The sequence below is a fragment of the Magnolia sinica genome, chromosome 2 (assembly GCF_029962835.1).
Source record: "Magnolia sinica isolate HGM2019 chromosome 2, MsV1, whole genome shotgun sequence".
In the NCBI taxonomy this organism is placed as follows: Eukaryota; Viridiplantae; Streptophyta; class Magnoliopsida; order Magnoliales; family Magnoliaceae; genus Magnolia; species Magnolia sinica.
This window is the reverse complement of record NC_080574.1, coordinates 120087599-120110826: the sequence shown is the minus strand read 5'-3', so window position 1 is coordinate 120110826 and position 23228 is coordinate 120087599. Positions and strand designations below refer to the sequence as shown.

Sequence of the window (23228 nt, the reverse complement as noted above, 5' to 3'; positions counted from 1 at the left end):
GTTAAAGAACGCAAAATTACACTAATTTGAAATATTAAAGCTGATTTGAGATATTATATATGTTCCTATAAATATATTGAAAAATTCCAATGCAATCCAATTCCTCCTATTTACTCGCCTCCAGACAGAAAATTTGAATTTCAAATGCATTTCATTTACTCCCATCCAAACATACCAGATAAAATTCTGATGCAATCCAATTCCATTCCCCATACCTCTACATTTACAAGCTCCCAAACGAGCCTATAACCAATGCTAAGAAAACACAATTGGGCTAGTTAAATTTTCTCTAACTAGTATAGTAACCATGATTTGAATGTGCATCCAAACGGTGCCCTAGCGAAGGGCTTCATGGTTTTGCTTGTGTACAAAACATTGGGCTAGACTCACATACAAAGCAAGCCATAGAGTGCTCAACCCAGCTAGAAGCCAATAGTAGTAATCCAAATGTGCATGATTGAGATTGTTCGCTAACCATTTGCAGTTGGTCATCTCCAAAAATGATAAGATAAAACTGCTCAAAAAGCTTCCGACGCCGAAGATGCTAACAACTGCTGCAGACCCCAAACTTCGCATTCCATCCGGCATCTGGTCATAGAAGAACTGATTCAAACCGGCAATGGTAAGCACGTCCGAGACTCCACAAATCACATCTTGTGGAAGCAACCACCACACACTCATAGGAATAATCGCATTTGGGATATCAGCAAGTCCATGTTCTCTAGCAATTCTAAGCCTTTGTGCCTCTACTAGAGCGGCTATCACCATGCAAGTCACAGAGAGAGATATCCCAACTCCTATCCTTTGTAGTAGTGTTATCCCAGATGAAATCTTGGTGATTGTTCTTAGTAGTGGAACGATAATCCAATCATATATCGGGACGGTCAGGATCGCTGATAGGGCGATGGACAGTTGGAAAGATGCAGGAGTCACCTCGAAGGAGGACCAAATCTTTCGGTCTAATGTACTGCATTGCTTAGTGAAGAAGGTTGATGTCTGTGCAGTCACTACTGCAAACATTAAGCAACTGAACCAGATGGGGAGAAGACGGAGAAGTTGTTTCGCTTCTTCTACTTGAATTGTAGAACATAGCCTCCATGCATTTCTACTCTCACAGGACGCATCGAGTTCGTCTTTGATGGTAGCTTTGTCAAGAAATCTACAACAGATGTGTAAGTACTATATAATAGGCCAATTCATCACTATTGTTGTTGTTGATCTTATTATTAGTGGATGTTTCATAGGCCCATATGTGAGTAAGGCAACTCATCTGCTTACAAACATGTGCCCACATGGTATATGGTTGCATGATACAAGTTATCCATCATGATTTAGGTCCCACTATGTAGACTGTCTGATCCAAAAATGTGGCTGATCCACTCATCAAGAAGGGTACACTGTTATAAAGAAATGGTTGCTTAGAAAAAAATAAAATTGGTTGACTAATTATTACTTTGTTGCCCACTCTTTCAACACCAAGGTCACTTGATCATTGTACCAACCTCATTCCTGGCACAGACATTTGCGCAAATGGGCCCACCTGATGGATGGTTTGCAAATCTCTCGTGTGTGCCACATGTGCGCATGCCTAAATAGGATGTTTGTAGAAGCATGTTGGCTTAACAAACCATTGTCGTTGTCATTATCATTGTTATGTGTATGTAACAAAAAACTGCTAGTAGAAACATACTGGAAATTGATCATTCAATAAAAATATACATGGAAGATGAAAAGTGTGAGAAGGGCATATTAAGCAATTAAATTAAGAGGGTGTTTAGGTAATTAGCATTAAGTTGTGTGTGCACTAGAACGGCATATAAGTAATTAAATTAAGAGGTTCTTTAGGTGATTAGTGTAAAGTTGTATTGTACAGTACTAATTCATTGTCTTCTTACTTAAGAGGAAAAATACTAACTTTTTTTAATATATATATATATATATATATATATATATATATATATATATATATATATATATATAACAACCCTCCTCCCTTCTCTCCCATGACTTTGGGAGCCATTTCTTTTAGCCATCCATCTTTTCCATAAACCATATCTCAACTGGCCAGTGGATGAGCCTGATCTTTGGTCAACGTCATTTACATGGAGGGACTCATCTAATGGACATCTTGGATCTCGTATATATGTGCCCCCTAAAAAAGAAGAAGAAGAAAAAGCATGCATTTCATGTTCCTTATTCAGTAGTGATTATAATTCCTAAACTAGCAATCAAGTTGGTAAGGTTCATTTTATTTTGTGGCGTCCATCGGGATGAATGCGCATTATTTTTTCCACATTAACAAAGCTATATGTGGTGTGCTCGCACCTTTATGTTAAGAGACAATAAAGAAATAAAGTGCCACGCATTTACGTATCTTTAACATTTATAACATGAGTATCCAAGGGCAAAAACTGAATGCAATTAGTTTTCATGTGATGCTAACATTTTTGTATTATTTGAGGACATTGTAACATTAAAGAAAGGCTTTTTTATGTAATTCATAGTATGTTGTGATGTTTCACAGCGCATAAAATGCTTTCCTTTAGGAGGATAGGATTTTTTACCCACTCAACATTTTGGTACGAAATGACCTATATATCGACTCCTTCATAATTACACCCGGAAGAATTGCTATTTTAAGCTTTTGCGATTGTAGCCATCTAAGGGATATTTTCATTCAACAGATGGTTGATAAGCAAAACATTCTTCATGACTAAAAGACACCATGCAAAGCCCACAAAAATATTGTTTAAGGGAGAAGTTTCAGCCTGAGTTTCGTCCCATTCTCTTGCTTCCTGGTAATAGAGTGAGTTTGGTCCCATTCTTTTGCTGGCTGTGAGCCGTATCCCAGGCAATCTATTGATGCTAGTGCCTCCTCAGGCTGACCAATTCCTTGCTCAAAGATCTCATGCGATCAGGGCACTCCTCCCCTCACGGAATTCAGAATCTAGGATTGGTGTCGCCTCAGACCTCTCATTCTGTGGAAGACTTAAGATCACCCCTTCTATCACAGGATGCTTGCTTCTCAGATATGGTCTCATTTCGATCGACTTTTTGATGTGCATCTGGACCCCAATCAATCTATCCATCAATGGATCTCCCTGTGGTCAAGCAAAGCCTTGCTCTCATCTAAAATTAAAATTCTTGGTATGAGAACTGTGAATGGAGCAGAATGCTAGAAAATATGAAGAACAGATGGTATCGACATGGGATGTAATAACCAAAGTATATAGATGGCTCAAGGAAGTGGGTGCTTGCGTTCAGTGTGGTGGAAGTTGCTTTCTCAGTGAGGAGATTGTCTTGGAGCATCTTGAGTCTCCAATCGAATTTGAGTGAGAAGAATGTCGTTGAGGAAATTAAATGGGTGAGACCTGACCAGGGCTGGCTTAAATTGAATGTAGATGGTTTGTCCTGTGTTAATCTGGGCGTGGGTGGTGGGGTAAGGGTGTATAGAGATCATTTGGGCAAAGTTATATATGTTTTCTTTCATCATGCCTATGACTTGGTCTCTAATACAGTTGCAGGGGCCTAGGTAATGTTAGATGGAATTCAGTTATGCGTGAATTTGGGCCTTAAGTGATGTCATAGGGGAGTTGGATTCTATAATCATCACTGACGCCATCTCGAGCCCCTATACCCCGGTCCCTTTGATAATTTGGTATCTAGTAGGGGCTATCGTTCGGTTGAGGTTGACTATTCATTTAAAAACCTCTCACACCTTGAGGCAAGGCAATTCTGTAGCAGATGATCTAGCTGTAGGAAGGAGACTTTTCCCGAATGTGTAAATAAGTGAGATTAACTGTATGAAAAGATATAATAAAAAATGAACAATTCTAACATAGGCAAGCATATTATTAAGAATGCAAAAGAGACGCTAAGAATTTTAACGTTGAAAACCCTCTAATATGAAGGGAAAAATTACGATATCTAGTCCAACAATAAATCCACTACGATAATAATGCAATTACAATAATCAAGAGAACACCATCTCTTGGATACCCAAATACACTATACAAAAACCTTCAAGAAAACCACATCTCTCATGGATATCCGAATACAACACCCCACATGTGGATTACAGGCATAGAAGAATTTTTATTTTTATTTATTTATTTATTTTTTTTTTTAAAGTTTATTGTCAAGAAGGATTATATAAAATAAACCACTAACCAGTTATTGGAGAAGATAACCAATGAAACCGGAGTTCATGGATGGAAGCTTCATTATAGTGAAGATGAAAAAACCTCTTGAAATAAAAAAGAGACTTAAACCAAAGCTTTATAAAGAGTACCTTACTCTTTTTCCTCCGAAATTTTTTTTGTTCTTTTTATCTTAAACAAAAGGGATATAGGATAAAAGGACCAAAATGTCATTCACTTGGGCCTCATAGGTGCAAGGCACTTTTTGAGTCCACACGTGGGTCTCAACTCCACATGGGGAGGGACTCCCAACACTAGCTAGGCTAGTGGATATTAAAGAAGTAGCTGATGGTCTAGCGGTCGCAGGCTGAATCGTTTGCTTCGTAGTGAGGTGCTCCCAAAAGAGAGATGGGGATTAGTGGTCTTGGACAATGCAGGTTCGAGGATATTAAGGAGGGTCTATTTTATTTTTATTTTAAGGATCTTGTGGGGTGAATAGGTCACTTCGTAGCTAGTGTTGTGTATATTCCTTCTGTCTTTAGGTTCTTTTGTGGGGTCGTTGTAATGAGTTCATATGATGGGGCACAATCCTTTCTTTTTGTGAGGACCACCTAAATTCTTATATAGGCTGTTTTTTCATATAAATAAAGTTACAGGCAGTGTACTAACACCTTTATGAAAAAGAAGAAGAAGAAGAAGAAGAAGAAGAAAGATGGCTGATATTTAAAGGAGAAGAATTAAATGATGCAAGGGGCTGATATATTCAAATATGATTTTAAATTTTTTTTTTTTTTTCAAATATCTCCCATTCCGAATGAGGCCATCATATAATTGAATTGGATCACTGAACATGACCTCAATTTAACAACTACAGTCGCATGTAAAAAATAGAAATAACCAAACATAAATTGTAGCAAAGCTCACATCAAAGATGCATTTTCACACCTTTTTTTTTATTAAAAAACAAGATACAACCTTTTCATTCGTCATGGGCAAAATTTAACATTTGGGCTGCTCTAGGAAAAAGGACCTGAAAGGAGCCTATCATAAAGACTCTGACAAAAGGATGAACGACAGGATGGAACAAGGAACGTAATGAAGGAGAGATAGGGCCTATCATAAAGATGCCTTTTCACACCTGCTTCGCATCTCCTTTCTCCCACATCTTGCAAAGCAGTTCCTCCGTCTCCACTTGCATTGCACATGCCTTGTGGTATAAAGTACTGATATAGGTCCATGGTTTTGGTGATTTTTATATTATTAATCTAATGGGCCAAACTAGGGACAAGGGCTGGCCCAGAAGCACCCAAACTACAAAATAATGACCCTTCCAGCGGTTCCAATAAATAGATTGTCAAAAAATAATAAGGGCATGTTGGAGCCAATCCCCATCCAAGGTTAAGCCCTGCATATCAAAATTCTCAGCCCACTTGGACAAGCTAGGGTCATCATGATCATACAGTTCCTTAATTGCTAAAACATTAGAGGCATAAAGCTCACTTACCTGAATTGATTGACAACGATGAGTGAACCATTCAAGGGGACATAAACCATTCTTCCTTCCTTTCCTTCCTCTTGATCTTCTTCAACAAATGAAAGGTGCCGTTTGCGAGCTGCTGCAACAAGAACTTGGGCGACTTGGGTTAGTGGACTTCCAGTAGGAGATCGTCGCAAGTATGATTTCCTCCCAGTAAGGAAGGTCACAAGTGCAATGGCTACGGCAATGGCGGGAATACTGAAGCCGATGGCCCACCCTACATATTCTTGAACATAACTTATGATGATTATGCCTGCAACCACACCACAGGTTATACCAAAATACCACCAATTGAAGAAGGAATTCATGGCTTCCATCTCTTGTGTGCTCTCTTCATTGAATTGATCCGCTCCAAATGCTTGTGCGCATGGCTTCTGTCCTCCATGTCCGATAGCCAATACATACAGTGAAATGAAGAAGAGTGATTTTCGGAACCGAAGTGGAACTACAGGTGTAGCTGATAGCGTCAATGTGGCAACTCCCTACAACCAATGCTTCTTAATCAAATATTGGTTCCAACTTTACACATAAATGTTGTGTTTGGATGTGTTGTCAGTTGTAATAGATGTTGTAAATTGAGTCTGTTACTGGGTCTATTGATGCAACCAACAGTTTGTTCGATGTCACATTCGATGGCATCAAATAGTTCTCAATCCCATCGATGTTTTCTAGATTTTCTTCAGTTAGTCGCTAGACTAACTGGGCACTTTTTCAATGCCATCGATGAGTGTTTAATGCCGTTGAGAATTTTAAAAAAATCATGTTTTGTCTTTGGACAGTTGAGGTGTTAGTTCGATGGCATCGATAGGTCTTCGATGGCATCGACAAATTCTGCACAGATTTTACACAAAACTGCTAATTTGGGGGATTTGTTTCCGATTTCATTTGCAATTCTTTCCAAAGCTATATATATGGGTGTAAATGGGATTAGGAGGTATTCTAAGAGTTTCTAAATAGTCTTAGGGTTTCAAACGGGTGTATCCAGGGTTAGATTCGAGGTTGTTCGAATCGGGTAAGGCTTCTCTCTTTGTAATTGTTGAGGGTCAAATATTGCATATTAAACCCCAGTTAATACTTGATTTTATAAACATGATAATGTTTAACGTCCTATTTTAATCATGTTTTTGCAAGGCAAATTTAGGAGCTTAGACTTAAAAGAGTATTAAAAGCCTAGATTTAATGCTCAGAAATCACCAAGGCAAGGAATGGATCCCAAGGGAACGAGATTGAAGAATTTACACACTAGAGATTCGAGAAAATTAAGAAATTCACGTTAAAGAGGCCTAAAAATCGTCTAGAATGCAAGATCACAAGGTTCCTACCATCCGTTTAGCTCGAAACTTTATATCTGACTTGAGGACCCTAAATTAACCGTATACATCAAATTTCAGCCATTGGATCCTTATAAAAGCAGCCCAACGGACAGATCATCCCATAAAACACCAATCTGGGGCCCACCTGATATCTATATATGCTTCAATTTTGGTCTCAACCTCTTAAATTGGGTGACAAAAATGGATGGACAAAACGGATTTCCTAAAAATATCAATCTGGGACCCACGTCACGAGAGAGGGAGTGCATAGAAGCTGTGCACTCGCCAGGCATCGAATCCCACAAAGTCGGTCAGCGCACGCTGACCAACTCTAATCTTCAAAACACGTGAAACGTCCAGCGGACGCACGTTGTTCGTCCGGTTTTGGCTAGTGCGCCCCATCCATCATTCCATTGGATGATCTGACCCGTTTAGTTGACTTAAGGGGTGGAGATGACTCTAGGACGCTTTCCTTTTTGTCTCATGTACGTGTAATCACGTGCATCATCAGAAAACACAGGATGGACGGCGAATTTATTTTATAAGTGGACCGCATTAAAACTTGACTAAAACCACTCCTTCCTGACTTTTTTTTTCCAGGAATTCAATGGACGTGGTGGATTCCACTGAAAACATCACTGTGGGTCCCACTGAGAGCTCAGCGCAGCCCTCGTGCGTAAGCTTACGCACGTCCGTGAAAACCGGTGACTGTGGTCAGTTCTGTGATCCCGATCACGGTCGGATTGATAATCCAAACCTTCCATCGTGTAGATCATCTAAAAATGCCCCAAGGGACATTGTGGTTTTGGAAAGAAAGCAATGAAAGTGGTGTTTTTTTCACATAGTTTCTTGGCTACGTAAGCAAAGATGGTTCGTCCAACTCCAAACCGACCTTGCTCCCTGTTGCTATAAAAGGAAACGTGAGAGAGAGCATTCAAAATCATCTTTGGGATGTGGGAGCAAAGGAGAGAGATCGTGGAGCGTGGGCCGACCATCTCAAGAGTTTTTCTTTCTTCCCTTTTTGATTATTTCTCTTTTGATGATTTTTAAGATTTTTAGGCTTACCATGTCTATGATAGGCTAAACCTCTTAGCTAGGGCTAAGAGGTGAAGCTTGTAGTGTGATGGGATTGGTTCTATGTCTTCTATTTATGTTTATGAACTCTCATTTATTATAGTTTGATTATATGGAATATTTTTAGTCTTTAATGGTTTATTGTGACTTAAATTACAATGGATCTGCGATGGCTCTGAGCATGTTCTGATCATTATAAGGACTATGAATGTGGGAGCCCTATTGTTCACCATCGTCTCACGGGTATGGTTGGGTGATGGAACCTTTCCTAACGTTCATAACTCCCTTAAATTGGATGTGGATTGGTTATGTTCTGTTGTTTGCTTTGTCTCATGGGCACGGTTTTGTGATAGAATCAATTCTAATTCTCATACCTCTCATCTCTTGAAAATTGGATCAAAGGAAGTTTAGATTGGTTTTTAATGAAATATCTTCCAACTGGATGAAGATAGGACTCTGATTCTAGTTGTGTTCATGAATCAAGCATAGATCTCACTAATCTCTACAAGGGGATCCTTAGCACCCTAGTTTCCCACCTTTGAATTTTACAAGCTTTAGTTTAATATTTCACAATTATTTTCTTAATTTTCCCTGATTTAGTTTACATATTCGTCTAGTTCTAGTTCTAGTAACTTTCAGATTGCGTACAAGGTTCAATCCCTGCAAATTTGACTTTGGTCTTACTGAGATTATTACTACATCGCAACCCTATATTTGGGGTGTGAACAAGTTTTTGGCGCTGTTGCCGGGGACTGATAGTTACATTTTTCTGGGATTAGCTAGTTTTAGAATTAGGTTAAGATTATGGTTTCTAATTTTAGGTTTAGGTTTTTCTGTTTGATTTTTTTTTTTTAGAAAGTAACTTGACTTTTCTGTTTTATAGGACCCTAAAATAGACTTTCTAAATTGGTAATCTCTTTCTAATTTTCTAATTTTTCTATCTTCTATTTTTAGGATTAGGGTTTATTTTCTATTTTTAAAAACTTTCTATTATAGGATTTCTTTTATTTTTAGAAACTAACTTACTTTCTATTTTAGCTTTAAAACTTTCTTACGTTGTTTTTAGAAACTTTCTATTTTTTTTTTTAGAAACTAGTTTACTTTCTATTTTAGGAACTTTCTAACTTAAGAATTTTTATTTTTAGAAACTAATTTCTTTTGTTTTCTTTTGCAGGTTTAATTTATGAACTTCGAATTTGGTAACTTCTTTCCAATTCTTTTCTTTCTTTCTAGATTTCTATTTCCTTTCTTTCTTTTAGGTTAGGTTTCGAATTTGAATTGAGGGTTGCGGGTGTTTCATGCCCAAGTGGTCTGTGACAACACTCAACGTCTCTTGACTGAAGGAGGATTGGTCGAGGGGTTAACTATCCATCGCAGGACTAGACACTGATCGAGATCTCCAGAGTTAATTGAAGTGATGGTTGCAAACCAACCTCTTCTACCCCAACCTATGATGGAGGACATCCAAGATGAGAATGAGGTGCATCAAGCACCCCCATCTCGTACTTTACGAGATTATTTACAACTGGCGAGGGTGAGCACGCCATCATGCATGATTTTTCCAGAGAATACGGGACACATGAATATCAAACCAAGGGTGATCCAATTCCTTCCTAAATTTCATGGGCTTGAGTCAGAAGATCCATACTTACACCTGAAAGAGTTTGATGAGATCATGCCACTTTATACTTTCCAAACGTGTCTAAGGACACAGTCAGGTTGACACTCTTTTCCTTTTCCTTGAAAGAGAAAGCTAAGACATGGTTGCATTCACAACGTCCCGGATCTATCAGCACATGGAATGACATGATAAGGGAGTTCATAAAGAAAAAATTTTCAAATCATAAAACGAACACCCTTAGAAAGTCAATCATGAACTTCACCTAAAAGGAGGATGAAACATTCTTTCAATATTGGGAAAGGTTCAAGGATCTTGTCAGTTCATGCCCACAACACAGTTTTGAAACGTGGCGCATTACACACTTTTTCTATGGTGGACTGACATCTTCCATGCGCCAATTGGTTGAGACAATGTGTAATGCAGAATTCATGAATAAAAATGTCGATGTTGTATGGGATTACGTGGACAGACTTGCTGAAAACGCATAATCCTAGGACACATACCCAAAATCAACTACCACTTCTAAGCCAACTCAATCTATGGAGGGGTGGAATGTATCTCCTGAAAGAGGACGATGATATCGATTTTAAAGTGACTAATCTCATAAGGAAATTCGAGTCTATGGAATTAAAGAAGGATAAGGTTAATGAAACTGTTTACGGTATTTGTGATGACAACATTCACACATCTGAAAATTGTCTAACAATACCTGCCTTTCAAGGGTTACTGAATGAGGAATCCAATGTCATGAACAATTACCAAAGACCTTTCAATGGACTTACCTCCAATACATATAATCCTAGTTGGAGAAATCATCCAAACTTCAGTTCGATGAATGAACAAACTGCTACCCCTCAAGGTTTTTTTAATAAAACTCCAAATCAAGAGAAACCTCAAGAGGATCCGGTTCAAAAACATATTCGAGGCCAAGAGCTACTCAACCAGGACATCAGAGCGGTTTTGGGATCACTTACGACATCTATTCAAAGGATAGAGTCACAATTACCACTTGGAGGAAAGGGGATGCTTCCTATTCAACCTATCCCTAATCTCAAACCGCAATATAAAATAAGTGACCCCAACCCTTTATATCAGATGGAGCAAGCTAAATCTATCACCACTTTTAGGAGTGAGAAGATCATTAACAAAACCATTCCGGTTATGGCTGAAAAGTCTAAGGAACTGGAAGAGGACAAAGATGATGGATCTAGCCATGCTCCACAAGAATTAGAGCCAGAACCTCAAGGGAAGCCAATTGCTCCATTTCCCCAATGGTTGGTTGCACTAAAACCTCTCTCTAACTCTTAGGATATTCTAGAGGTGTTGAAATAATTGAAGGTCAATATTCCTCTACTTGATGCCATAAAACAAATACCTTCATATGACAAATTCCTGAAAGACTTGTGCATGACCAAAAGACGAAAAAGTATTCAAAAGAAAATCTTCTTGACTGAGAAAGTGAGTGTCATCCTAAAGTAAGATGTGTCATAGAAATTCAAAGATCTCGGTAGCCCAACTATATCATGTGTAATCGGGAACTATCGAATTAAGCACACACTTCTTGACTTAGGAGCGAGCGTCAATCTGATTCCCTACTCAGTGTACAAGTAGTTAGAATTTGGTGAATTAAAACCCACCTTAACCACATTGCAACTCGTTGATCACTCTGTTCGTGTTTCGAGAGGAATAATTGAAGATGTGTTGATCTAGGTTGACAGATTCTACTACCCTATAGATTTTATCGTCCCGGGTACTGAGCCCATCAGTAACATGAGCACTCAGATTCCCGTCATTTTTGGTCGCCCATTCTTTGCCACTTCAAATGTAATTATCAATTGCAGGAATAGTGTCATGAGTATGTCTTTCAGGGATATGACATTGGAGTCAAACATATTTTTCAATATAGGCAGACGCTTAAAGGATGATGACGATTTCCATGACATTAACATGATTAACTCTTTCGTGGAAGATAGGACACCTCTAACCTTATCCTCTGACCCTCTAGAGACGTGTCTAGTACACTCTCATGATTTTGATGATGACATGATTAGGGAGACGTGTGTCATGCTTGATGCTATGCCGGTGCTTAAAGTTAACCGGTGGAGGCCACAATTTGAAGAGGTGCCTAGATTGATGAAGTGCCTCTACCATCTAACCTCAAGGCACCAAAGCTTGACCTAAAACATTTACCATCTGATTTGAAATATGTCTATTTAGGTCAAGATGACACATACTCGGTGGTGATTTCTTCTCACCTTGATCAAGAGACGTGGGTGTCTTTCAAATCTAATGATACTGACACACTTTACTCACATGACACCCTTGGTTCCAATGATGAGGAAGAGGTTAGTTTATTCGTACCTCAACCTAATCTAGAAACATAATGTGAGGAAAGCGATCCCATTCCATGTGTGTATTGTACTGAATTGGATAATGATATGTATTGGGATGAGATTCACGAGAGCACAGCCCAGGATTCACTGGAATCAACTTCGATTATGGTCTAGGAAGGTGATCACGAGGCACAGGAAGCTCTACTCCACCCATATGACATGTTTGATTTAAATGTGGAGGACGAGTCTCTTCCAAGGCAAGAGCAAGAGAGCATGCGTCCATCCACTTTCAGAGACGATGGAATCCTTGGGCAGATTATCACAAGTTTTAATGAGGAAAATGAGTCACTCTCAGCTGAATTTTCCAACTCTTTAGACGATTGTTTGGCACACTTTACAAATTCAAATGATCCCATGATGAAAGACATAATAAATGCCTCGCAAGCCAATATCTCGATAGTTGTTATGGACCGAGAGAACCCTTATTCTGAAGCCTTCCTTCCATAGACCCTGATTGTTATCTACTTATAGTCTCTGATCCACCATGGGATACTAACTTTGAAATTTTTTCAGTCACAGGTGAATCATATATACTTTGGATACCTCAAGCGATTCAACGACAATATTTTACTGAGGTCTATCAATTTTTCTAGAAATTCATGCTCCAGGGCATCTAAGCCTATTGCAAAAATGGCTTTTGGATGATCTTGTTCAAAAACCTTCTGAGAAATTTATCAAGATATTGGCCGGAGGAGGAATCTTGCGGCATGACTAGGTAGCTTTTCCCTTGATCTCCTAGTCTGACAAAGGTATAGGTAGGTTTACTACTTTCATAGGACTAGGGTAGTTTGCTTTCTATCGTTCTAGGATAGTCGGCTTTATGCCGTTAAGATAGTTTGCTTTCAAGTTGCTTAGGATAGTTTGCTTATTGTTGGTTTCTCTCTTGTGCTGACCCACCTTCACGCTGAAATCCCTTTGGGAAAAAAGCCTCTTAACTTATTCGTCAGGTACTATCTTTCCATCACTTCTCCTACAATTTCGTTGTCTTACGTGCATTACATGCTTATATCTTTTACATTGAGGACAGTGTAGATTTTAGGTTAGGGATGAGAAATTAGGTTACCTAATCAGTATTTGTTAGATTTCACAGTTAAGTTAGAATTATTAATCCATGATTAGAAGTTTTAAACATTGATTGAGTCATGATTTCACGTGTCACATCTCGTTTACACACTAAGGTTTTAATTTGATATTGAATTATTAACTTGGTGATCATTAAGCATGGAAGGAACCAACCTAGGGAATTTGTCCATCATGTTTAATATGAAGAATTGAAAAAAAAAAGAGAAAAAGAGAATACCCAGCTAAAAAAAAGGTTGTCGTCGAAAAGGGCTACCTATTAAAGATCTTTAAAAAGATTGACATAGCGTGAAAGCCATCGATGGAAAAATCAGAACTGGAAGAATGAAAAGTTAAACTATAAGGCAAGTTTTGGTTTAGGTTATGGTTATCTTGAATGCTCTTGTGATTATCAATGTTATCATGAAAATAAAGGATTGAGCCTTTGATTGTGATAAGTTTAGGTTTCACTATACACCCATGGAACTCAATGTTTAGAATTATTCTAATTGATAGATTAATACTTTGAACTTAACTATGAAGTTTACTATGTACTTGAGTTTAGTAGAAGGTAATGCCCAACAATGATGTATTTTGAAATTTTACTGTTTTTTAAAAATCACTCGAGTTTATAGAAATTATCCCATAGTTCTCAACTTATTTTTCACATACTTTGCTTAGGACTAGCAAAATGCTTGTTAGGAATTGTGTTGAGGGTCAAATATTTCATATTAGACCCTAGTTAATACTTGATTTTACGAACATGATAATGTTTAACGTCCTATTTTATCAAATTTTTGGTTGCAAGGTGAAATTAGGAGCTTTGACTTAAAAGAGTGCTAAAAATCTAGATTTAATGCTCAGAAATCACCAAGGTAAGGGACGGACCCCAGGGGACTGAGATCGAAGAATTTACATGCCAGAGATCCAAGAAAATCAAGAAATTCACGTTAAAGAGACCTGAAAATCATCCAAAATGCAAGATCATAGGGTTCCCACCATCTGTTCGGCTCGAAACTTTATATCTGGGCTGAGGACCCTAAATTAACCATACAAGTCAAATTTCAGCCATTAGATCCTTGTGGAAGTGGCCCAACGGACAGATCGGCCTATAAAACACTAATTTGGGGCCCACCTGATATCTAAATATGCTTCAATTTTGGTCTCAACCCCTTAAATTGGGTGATAAAATGGATGGACAGAACGGATTTCCTAAAAACATCAAGGTGGGACCCAATTCACGAGTGCACCGAATCCCACAAAGTCGGTCAGCGCACGCTGACCGACTCTAATCTTCAAAACATGTGAAACGTCCAGCGGATGCACGCGGTTCATCCAGTTTTGGCTAGTGGGCCCCACACATCATCTCATTGGATGATTTAACCCATTCAGTCGACTCAGGGGGTGGAGATGACCCTAGCCATGCTTTCCTTTTGGTCCCATGTACGTGTACGCACGTGGATCGTCAGAAAATGTAGGATGGACAACGAATTGATTTTATACAATGGACCGCACCGAAACTCGACTAAAACCACTCCTTCCCAACTGATTTTTCACCAAGAATTCAATGGATGGGGTGGATTCCACCGAAAACATCACTGTGTGTCCCACCGAGAGCTCAGCACAGCCCTCATGCGTAAGCTTACGCACGTCCATGAAAATCGATGGTTGTGGTCAGTTCTGTGATCCCGATCATGGTCGGATTGATAATCCAAACCGTCCATCGTGTAAGTCATCAAAAAACACCCCAAGAGATGTGTTTTTGGAAAGAAAGCAAGGAAAGTGGTGTTTTTTTCGCATGGTTTTTTGGCTGTGTAAATGACTTTACACATGGGTTCTTGGCTGTGTAAGCAAAGTCGGTTCATCCGACTCCAAACCGACCTTACTCCCTATTGCTATAAAAGGAGACGTGAGAGAGAGCATTCAAAATCATCTTTGGGACGTGGGAGCAAAGGAGAGAGATCGTGGGGCGTGGGCCGGCCATCTCAAGAGTTTTTCTTTCTTCCCTTTTAGATTATTTTCGTTTTGATGCTTTTTAAGTTTTTTAGCCTCACTATGTCTATGATGGGCTAAACCTCTTAGCTAGGGCTAAGAGGTGAAGCTTGTAGTGTAATGAGATTGGTTCTATGTCTTTGATTCATGTTTATGAACTCTCTTTGATTATATTTTGATTATATGGAATGTTTTTAGTCTTTAATAGTTTATTGTGACTTAAATTACAATGGATCTGCGATAGCTCTGAGCATGTTCTGATCATTATAAGGACTATGAATGTGGGAGCCCTATTGTTCACCATTATCTCACGAGCATGGTTGGGTGATAGAACCTTTTCTAACATTCATAACTCCCTTAGATTGGATGTGGATTGGTTAAGTTCTGTTGTTTGCTTTGTCTCATGGGCATGGTTTTGTGATGGAATTAATTCTAATTCTCATACATCTCATCTCTTCAAAACTGGATCAAAGGAAGTTTAGATTGGTTTTTAATGAAATATCTTTCAACTGGATGAAGATAGGACTCTGATTCTAGTTGTGTTCATGAATCAAGCATAAATCTCCCTGATCTCTACAAGGGGATCCTTGGCACCATAGTTTCCCACCTTTGAATTTTACAAGCTTTAGTTTAATATTTGACCATTATTCTCTTAATTTTTCCTAATTTATTTTACATCTTCTTCTAGTTCTAGTTTTAGTTACTTTCAGATTACGTACAAAGTTCAGTCCCTATGGATTCGATCTCGGTCTTACCGAGATTATTACTACACACAACCCTATACTTGGGGTGTGAACAGTAATTTCTACTTTCATAGTAATTATCTATCATTTTGTGCTGTGGTTTTTTCCTGAAAAGGTTTTCTGCGTTAAATTGTTGTGTTTTTCTCCTTTTTGTTTGGTGCTTTTGGATTGTTATCCTAGATTCATCTTTGTGTGCTTCCACGGTTCCCGGAACAAGTGATATCAGAGATAACATTGGGGAGTAGGCTTCTTTTTTTTTTTTAAACAAAACAACAGCTTCCATATATGTGAACTGGGGAACTATATTGGACATGGACATTTCGAGCTGACGACGAGCAAAGAAGCGCTCCCCAGTAGCCTATTGTAAACGCATAAATAAAAAATTGGAGGCCGTCCCAACATGGTCTCCACCCCTACCTAGACTTTCTAATAGAGCCCAACCCCACCTTGTCTAGCACAACCAGACCACGAATGATGTGAGGCAGATTGGAAGTATCCCTATTAAATCAACACTCCTGGCTATCGGTGGCCTCTCTTACCAGCACGTCAGCCAGGTCGTTCCCTTCATGACAAATGGGAACAAGCTGGAAGACACCCCTTCTCAGTACGGCCTGAATACGTTGGGCCTAGTATCTCCACTTCCAAGCAATCTTGGAGCAGGAAATAAGAGTGCCTATCACGAACTTGGAGTCGGATTCGAATACCACCTTAGAATGGCCAAGCTCTAAACACATCCTGATACCATCATGGGCTGCACAAAGCAACGCAGAGTTGTTCACACCTTCCCCGGAGCCTGAGGAGAATGCAAATAGGAGGACATCGTTTAGAGCTCGACAGATACCTCCTCCTCCCGAAGGCCCCGAGTTTCTCCTAGCTGAAGCATTAACATTTAGCTTAACCCAGCCATGTGCGGGCTTGAGCCACTTCACCAGCTCGACGTTGGAAGAGGAATCCCCGAGGAACCACTGTCGTTCCAAGCCTAAGCGAGCCACTAATTAATTCGAGTAATGACCGACTCGACCGGAACTTGAATCCTATCAAATTTTACGGCGTTCCTCACCTTCCAAATCTCCCACAAGATAAAGCATGGGGAGAGCCCATGTAGCTAAGCTTTGCGCACTCGAGGGGTGAGACGCCCACCATTGATCCAACCTACCTAGGACTGACCACAAGCCAAAATGGCAACCCCGAAGTAGATGTTTAAGTGGTCCCACACAGTGGATGCCGTCCAGCCCAAAATGAATAGATGAGAGAGGGATTCTTGGCCCGGATGCTAACCTATATTATCTAGATAGATGGCACACTTTGAAGCCAAACTGATCCCCTTCCCCTGGACATTGACATCAGTCAGAATAATTCTACAAAGCAGCCACCAAACTGATCCCCTTCACCTGGCTTAAATATGAAGGATTAGTCTCAATGGGAGACACTAAGTATGATATTGAGAAGTACTCGTGGAAATATAATTTTGAGTTATGGAAGGTTAAGATGATTAGCCTATTAACTAAGCAATGCGTAGATAGGGCTCTTGAGGAGCGACCATAGTCTATGCGTGACGAAGACTGGAATATTTTTCATATCCTCTATCCTGTCTCATGGATGACGTCCTCTACAATGTCTTGAGAGAGAAAACCGCAGCGACTTTGTGGGCAAAGATAGAGAACTTTTATGCTAAAAAGTCCACCGAGAATTGCCTACACTTTTTCTTTTGTTTTTTTTTTTTTTTTAAAGCTAGTTTTTTTTCAAGGAGAATATATTCATTCTAAAAACGATCTTTACAGGAACTAGACAGATTTTCGGGCTCCCACCGAAAAAACAGGGAAGCCTATCATATGACTGTGCACCTAATTGGCCCTCACTCGAACCCTTAAGATCTCTTCTTAATGGCCCCTAGCCCAGTTTTATCTAATAAAATTAACCCTATAATCTTAATTGGGAGATCAGACATGACACAATATACCGAGTTCCCTTGAGAACCGCTGCCTAAGCAAGCCAAACCATCCGTTGGACCATTTTCCTACTTCGGAGTATGACGAAAGGAAAATGAGCCTCTATTTTTTAAGTGACACAATCCTCTTTAACCAATGATTCCAAACCCAACTTGGATGCAAGCCACCATTAACGAGATCCATCACGAATCTCGAATCTGACTCCACCTCAACCCTAGAAAGGCCTAGGCTCAGACACATAAAGAGCCCATTTCAAACTGTGCATAATTACACTCTATTACTAGATCCAACCCGAACCCCACCGAGAATGCAAAAATGAGATTCTCGTCTGAATTTTGCAGACGGCCCCGGATTACCTCGCGCCGAGCCATCTAAATTCAGCTTGGCCCAACTGATTTGTGGCTTAACCCCACCTCACCACCTCATACCCTACTCTCTGAGTGCACTGGGCCCTTCCTGAGCAAAGAGTATCCAACCACCATTTCACCCGGGCGATGGTAGATGCACTCGAATCAATCTTACCCCCCATCTTCATGAAATTTATTGCCTTTCAAATCTCCCAAAGAACCAAGCTAGGAGCCATCTTTGTACAAGCGACATTATTGCCTCCCAAATCTATCAACCACCACTACTTCAACCTCACTTTGATCGAGTGGGCTAGTAAACCAGGGAGCCCGGATATGTCTCCAAAATGCTTCCAAACAGTGGATGCTAGCACACCGTGGAGGAAGGGATGGTCTAGAGTTTCGACGTATGGGCTGCGGCCAACCTCTTCCACGCAACAGACGCACATTGACACCAGCTTCACACCTCCAGTTTGAAATCTCTCATCAACTGCTACAGCACCTTGTAGCAATCTCCACGTAAAAGTAGCTATCTTAGGACGAAGCTTGCCCTACCAAACTCCATTTGCCCAACTTCTTTGCTGCACCCTAGATCTACAAAGACTCCATGCAGACTTCACCAAGAACTAACTAGAGGGGTCCAGGGGCCAAAAACATTGATCCGAATCATCTGACATTGTAAAGCCCCCTGAGAAGATGAAATCGATCGCCTGTTGCGGCCCAAAGGAAAAACCAGAGGATGGAGGAAGGGGACCATCTTTTCCATTCAGGTGTTTAACTTTCAGCCGACGCAAAGAATCTGGAATCTGAGCTTCAGCCTGGAGAGCAAGAGGCCCCAGCCCCATCTAGTTATCCTCCCAAACATTTTTATCCCCACTACCAACTAGCCACCGGATGTTTTCCTCAAGCATGGGGAAGAGCTTTCTAATGTTTTTCCAAATAGGGGAAGTGAGCAGCGACACTCTATGTCCGTCTTCAATGGGAAAGTCTTGAGGGTGTTTAGCCCTCATTAGCTAAATTCCTTCCCAAATTTAGCTTCCCAAGTCAGCTTCAACCTTAGGACTTTCGTGATCTCCCTCAAAGGTTTAATCCCTAGACCACCCTCACTGATCAGCTTACAAACTTTCTTCTAGCTAATCCAATGCAATTTCTACTTCCCATCAGCCCAGCCCTACAAGAAATTAGATAACTTCCTCTCCAGCTCATCCATGACACCAACTAGGACTGAGGACGACGCCAGAACATGAATTGGGATGCTACCCAAAATGTGCTTGATAAGTGTCACTCTCCCAACTTGCCTACACTTAAAGCTACAACTGTTCAACTTTAGAATGGTAGAAGGCGGAAATGTGGAGGCCCACATCAGTTATTTTAATAAATTGATTTGTAAGTTGCTCGACATAGAGGAAGTGGTCAAAGATGAAGATTAGGCGTGTACGTTGTTGAATTTTCTTCTGGCATCATATGAGTCATTCAGGGACTCGTTGTGCACTGGTAATAAGTCTCTGAGTGTGGACACCATTATCTCATCCTTTCAAGGGAAGGCCATGAGAAAGATAAACAGTGGCATAGGGACATCTTCTGATGCACTGCTTATGAGAGGTATGAATACTTAGTGAGGTACTGAATCTTCAAGACTTAGATCCAAATCCAAGGGCAAGGGTAAATGAAAATTAAAGTGCTAGAAATGTGGGATAACTAGATACATGAAGAAGGATTGTACAATTCCTAAAGCGAAGAAAGAATACTCAGAGGCTTCTTCCAAGGAGGCTAATATTGTCACATCCGATGAAGAGACAAACATGTGTCTATGATCGGACACTTGCATGACGATCATAGAGACAAGTGGATCCTTGACATAGGAGCTTCATATCACATGACTCCTCATCGGAGTTGGTTCGCCAGTTACAGAGAGTGCGATGGTGGACAATCCTTTATGGGCAATGAAAATGCTTGTAATATTATGGCTATTGGTACAGTGTGCATCAAGATGTTTGATGGAATGGAGCATACATTGACTAATGTTAGGAATATTTCTAATATGAAGAAGAGTGTGATTTCTTTCGGTGCACTCGAGGCTATAGGGTGCAAGTTCACCGGTCTTAATAGTGTCCTTAAAATTTCAAAAGCGGCACTCGTGGTTATGAAAGCACAGAGGCACAGGAACCTTTACATGTTGATCGAAAGCACTTTAGAAGGTGGAGTGGCAACGAATGTTGTGAATTCCACATCTGTACATATGTGGCATGATCGTATGGGCCACATGAGCAAGTGGGGTATGAAGACTTTCTAATCGATGTTTGATTCCAGCTTTTGAGAATCCTTATTTAAATTTATGCGAGCATTGTATATATGGTAAACAATCAAGATTATCTTTTAAATTCGGAAAACATGTATGTAAGGGAGTACTTGACTATGTGCACTCTGACATATTGGGGCCATCGTCGGAGGTTTCCGTTGGACGGTCGTCATGGTTTGTCTCATTCATTAACGACTACTGCCCAAAAGTTTGGGTTCACTTCATAAAACGTAAATCGGAAGTTTTCACCACATTTAGACAATAGAAGGTAATGGTAGAAAAATAATCAGGGTGAAAAATAAAGCTTTTAAAGACTGACAATGGTGGAGAATTTACTTCCACTGAGTTTAATGAATATTACAAGGATAAAGGGATCATTAGGCATAACATGGTGTGTCACATGCTTGAACAAAATGGTGTGGCTGAGCAGATGAATCAGATTCTCTTGGACAGGGCCCAATGCATGTTAAGTAATGTCAGGTTAGGCAAGGACCTATAAACTGAGGCCGTTAACATGGCTTGCTATTTGGTGAACCGGTCCCCTTCTACGACAATTAATTGTAAGATCTCTTAGGAAGCATGGAGTGGTCATAAGATGGACTACTCAAACTTATGCATATTTGGTTGTGAGGCTTACTCTCCTGTACCGTCGGTTGAGAAAGATAAGTTAGAACATAGAGCTAAGAAGTACATCTTTGTTGGCTATGGTGCTGGTGTAAAAGGTTACAGGTTATTTGACAAGGCCACACACAAGGTCATCACTAGCCGTGACGTCAGATTCGATGAAAGCTCCACATTCCATAAGAAAGATCAAGAGGAGCAAGATGAACTAGAAAGGTTGATTGTAGACTTCAAGATTAACACAGATGATACTCAGGCAGAGACAGATGCACAAAGAGAGGTATAAGAGTAGGTGGGATAGCCACCTATGAGGAGAAACCCACCATGAGATTGCAGGTTACTGACAAGATACAGGGACGACTCTAATATCGCATATGCCCTCATTACAGATGAGGGGGACCTGTCTACTATTCAGGAGGCTCTTAATGAGCTTGATGAAAAAATAGAGGTGGCTATAGACGATGAAATGGACTCGTTGTACAAAAACTACACATGAGAGCTAGTAGAACTTCTAGTGGGCCAAAAAGTAATTAGATGCAAGTGGTTATTCAAAAAGAAATAGGATAGATACAAAGCAAGGCTGGTAGCGAAGGGTTATGCTTAGAGAGAAGGAATCAACTTCATAGATATATTCGCCCTTGTGGTTAAGCAAGTATCTATCAGATTCGTTTTGGTGCCGGTTGCCTAGTACTATCTCGAGCTAGAACAGTTGGATGTCAAGACTGCATTCCTGTACAGGGAGTTGAAAGATCAGATCTACATAAAGCAACCAGAGGGCTACGAAGATAAAGGGGCATAGAACAAAGTTTGTAGGTTAATGAGATCGTTGTACGACCAGAAACAGTTGCCTATGCAGTGGTATAAAAAAATTGATTCTTTCATGTTAAGTTAGAAATTTACTAGAAGTGAATACAATCATTGTATCTATTATAAGACACTGAGTGATGGAATATTCATCATCCTAGTATTATATGTTGATAATATGTTGATCACCAGTCATGAGATGTATGAAACCGATGTACTGAAGACTTACTTATCAAGGACATTCGAGATGAAAGATATGGGGGCTACAAAAAGAGTTTTCAACATAGATATTTATAGAGACAGGAAGATAAGCAGACTTTGGTTATCATAAGAAGAATACCTTTAAAAAAATGTTGATTAAGTATGAGATGGACTAGGCAAAGCCGGTGAGCGTTTCCCACGTGGCTCACTTCATGCTTTCCTCACATCAATGTCCCAACAAAGATGAGGAAAAGCAGGAATGTCCCATGTGCCCTATTCGAATGCGATTAGTAGTTTAATGTATGCCATGTCTCATGAGCAAATACATGTAAAAACCCAACAAGCAACAATGGGAAGCAGTGAAATGGCTACTTCGATACATTGGAGGTACAAAAGATTAAGTCTTAACTTTTGAGAAGATAGGGACAAAATTGGTAGGGTATGTGGATTTAAATTATGTAGGCAGAGCAATTAGTTGGATGTCAAAGCTTCAGTCCATTGTAGCTCTTTCCATGACTGATGCTGAGTATATGGCAATGACGTAAGCGTTTAAGGAAGGTGTTTGGTTGAGAGGGATGATAAATCATTTGGGGCTTCAATACGAGGCCATGCCAGTTAACTGTGATAGCGAGAGTGTTATCAATTAGGCTAAAAACTCTGTTTATTACTCACATACTAAACACATTGATGTTCGTCACCAATTTATCTGACAAGTGCTTGAAGGAGGCGTGACTCTGGAGAAAATTCACACGAGCATGAATCCAGCGGACATGCTCACCCAGGTGGTTCCTGTAGAGAAGTTCAAGTTCTGTGTGACTTCTCTGGGCTTGGCGATGGCGTAAAAGTAAGATTGAGTATGCACAAGAAATGTTGATGGAGATATGATGCAAGGCAGAGATAAGAGAAGAGGTCAAGAAGTTACACATTTGAAGATTGAAAACATGGTGGAGATTGTTGTAATAGATGTCTTAAATCGAATATGTTACTGGGTTTATCAATGCAATTGACAGTCTGTTCAATGTCACCTTTGATGGTAACGAACAGTTCTCGATCCCATCGATGTTTTATGGATTTTCTTCAGTTGGTCGTTGGACTAACTGGGCACTTTTTCAATGTCATCAATGAGTGTTCAATGCCAT

The 23228-nt window shown here is 39.9% G+C and overlaps 1 protein-coding gene and 1 non-coding gene across 2 annotated transcripts in view; both read right to left on the bottom strand.

The window, feature by feature from the left end:
* Nucleotides 1-201: 201 nt before the first annotated feature.
* The window catches only part of LOC131237483 (protein NRT1/ PTR FAMILY 5.4-like), a 59314-nt gene continuing 36287 nt past the window's right edge, over nt 202-23228 (bottom strand). Inside the window, exons 3-4 of the mRNA XM_058235276.1 lie at nt 5644-6158; nt 202-1159 (exon numbers count right to left, since the gene is read on the bottom strand). Coding sequence (XP_058091259.1) covers nt 337-1159; nt 5644-6158 — 1338 coding nt within the window. The 3' untranslated portion in view covers nt 202-336. The remainder of the gene's footprint in view (nt 1160-5643; nt 6159-23228) is intronic.
* Nucleotides 9918-10024, bottom strand: LOC131238323 (small nucleolar RNA R71). Its single transcript, XR_009167725.1, has one exon. It is a non-coding gene; the product is annotated as a small nucleolar RNA R71 (small nucleolar RNA).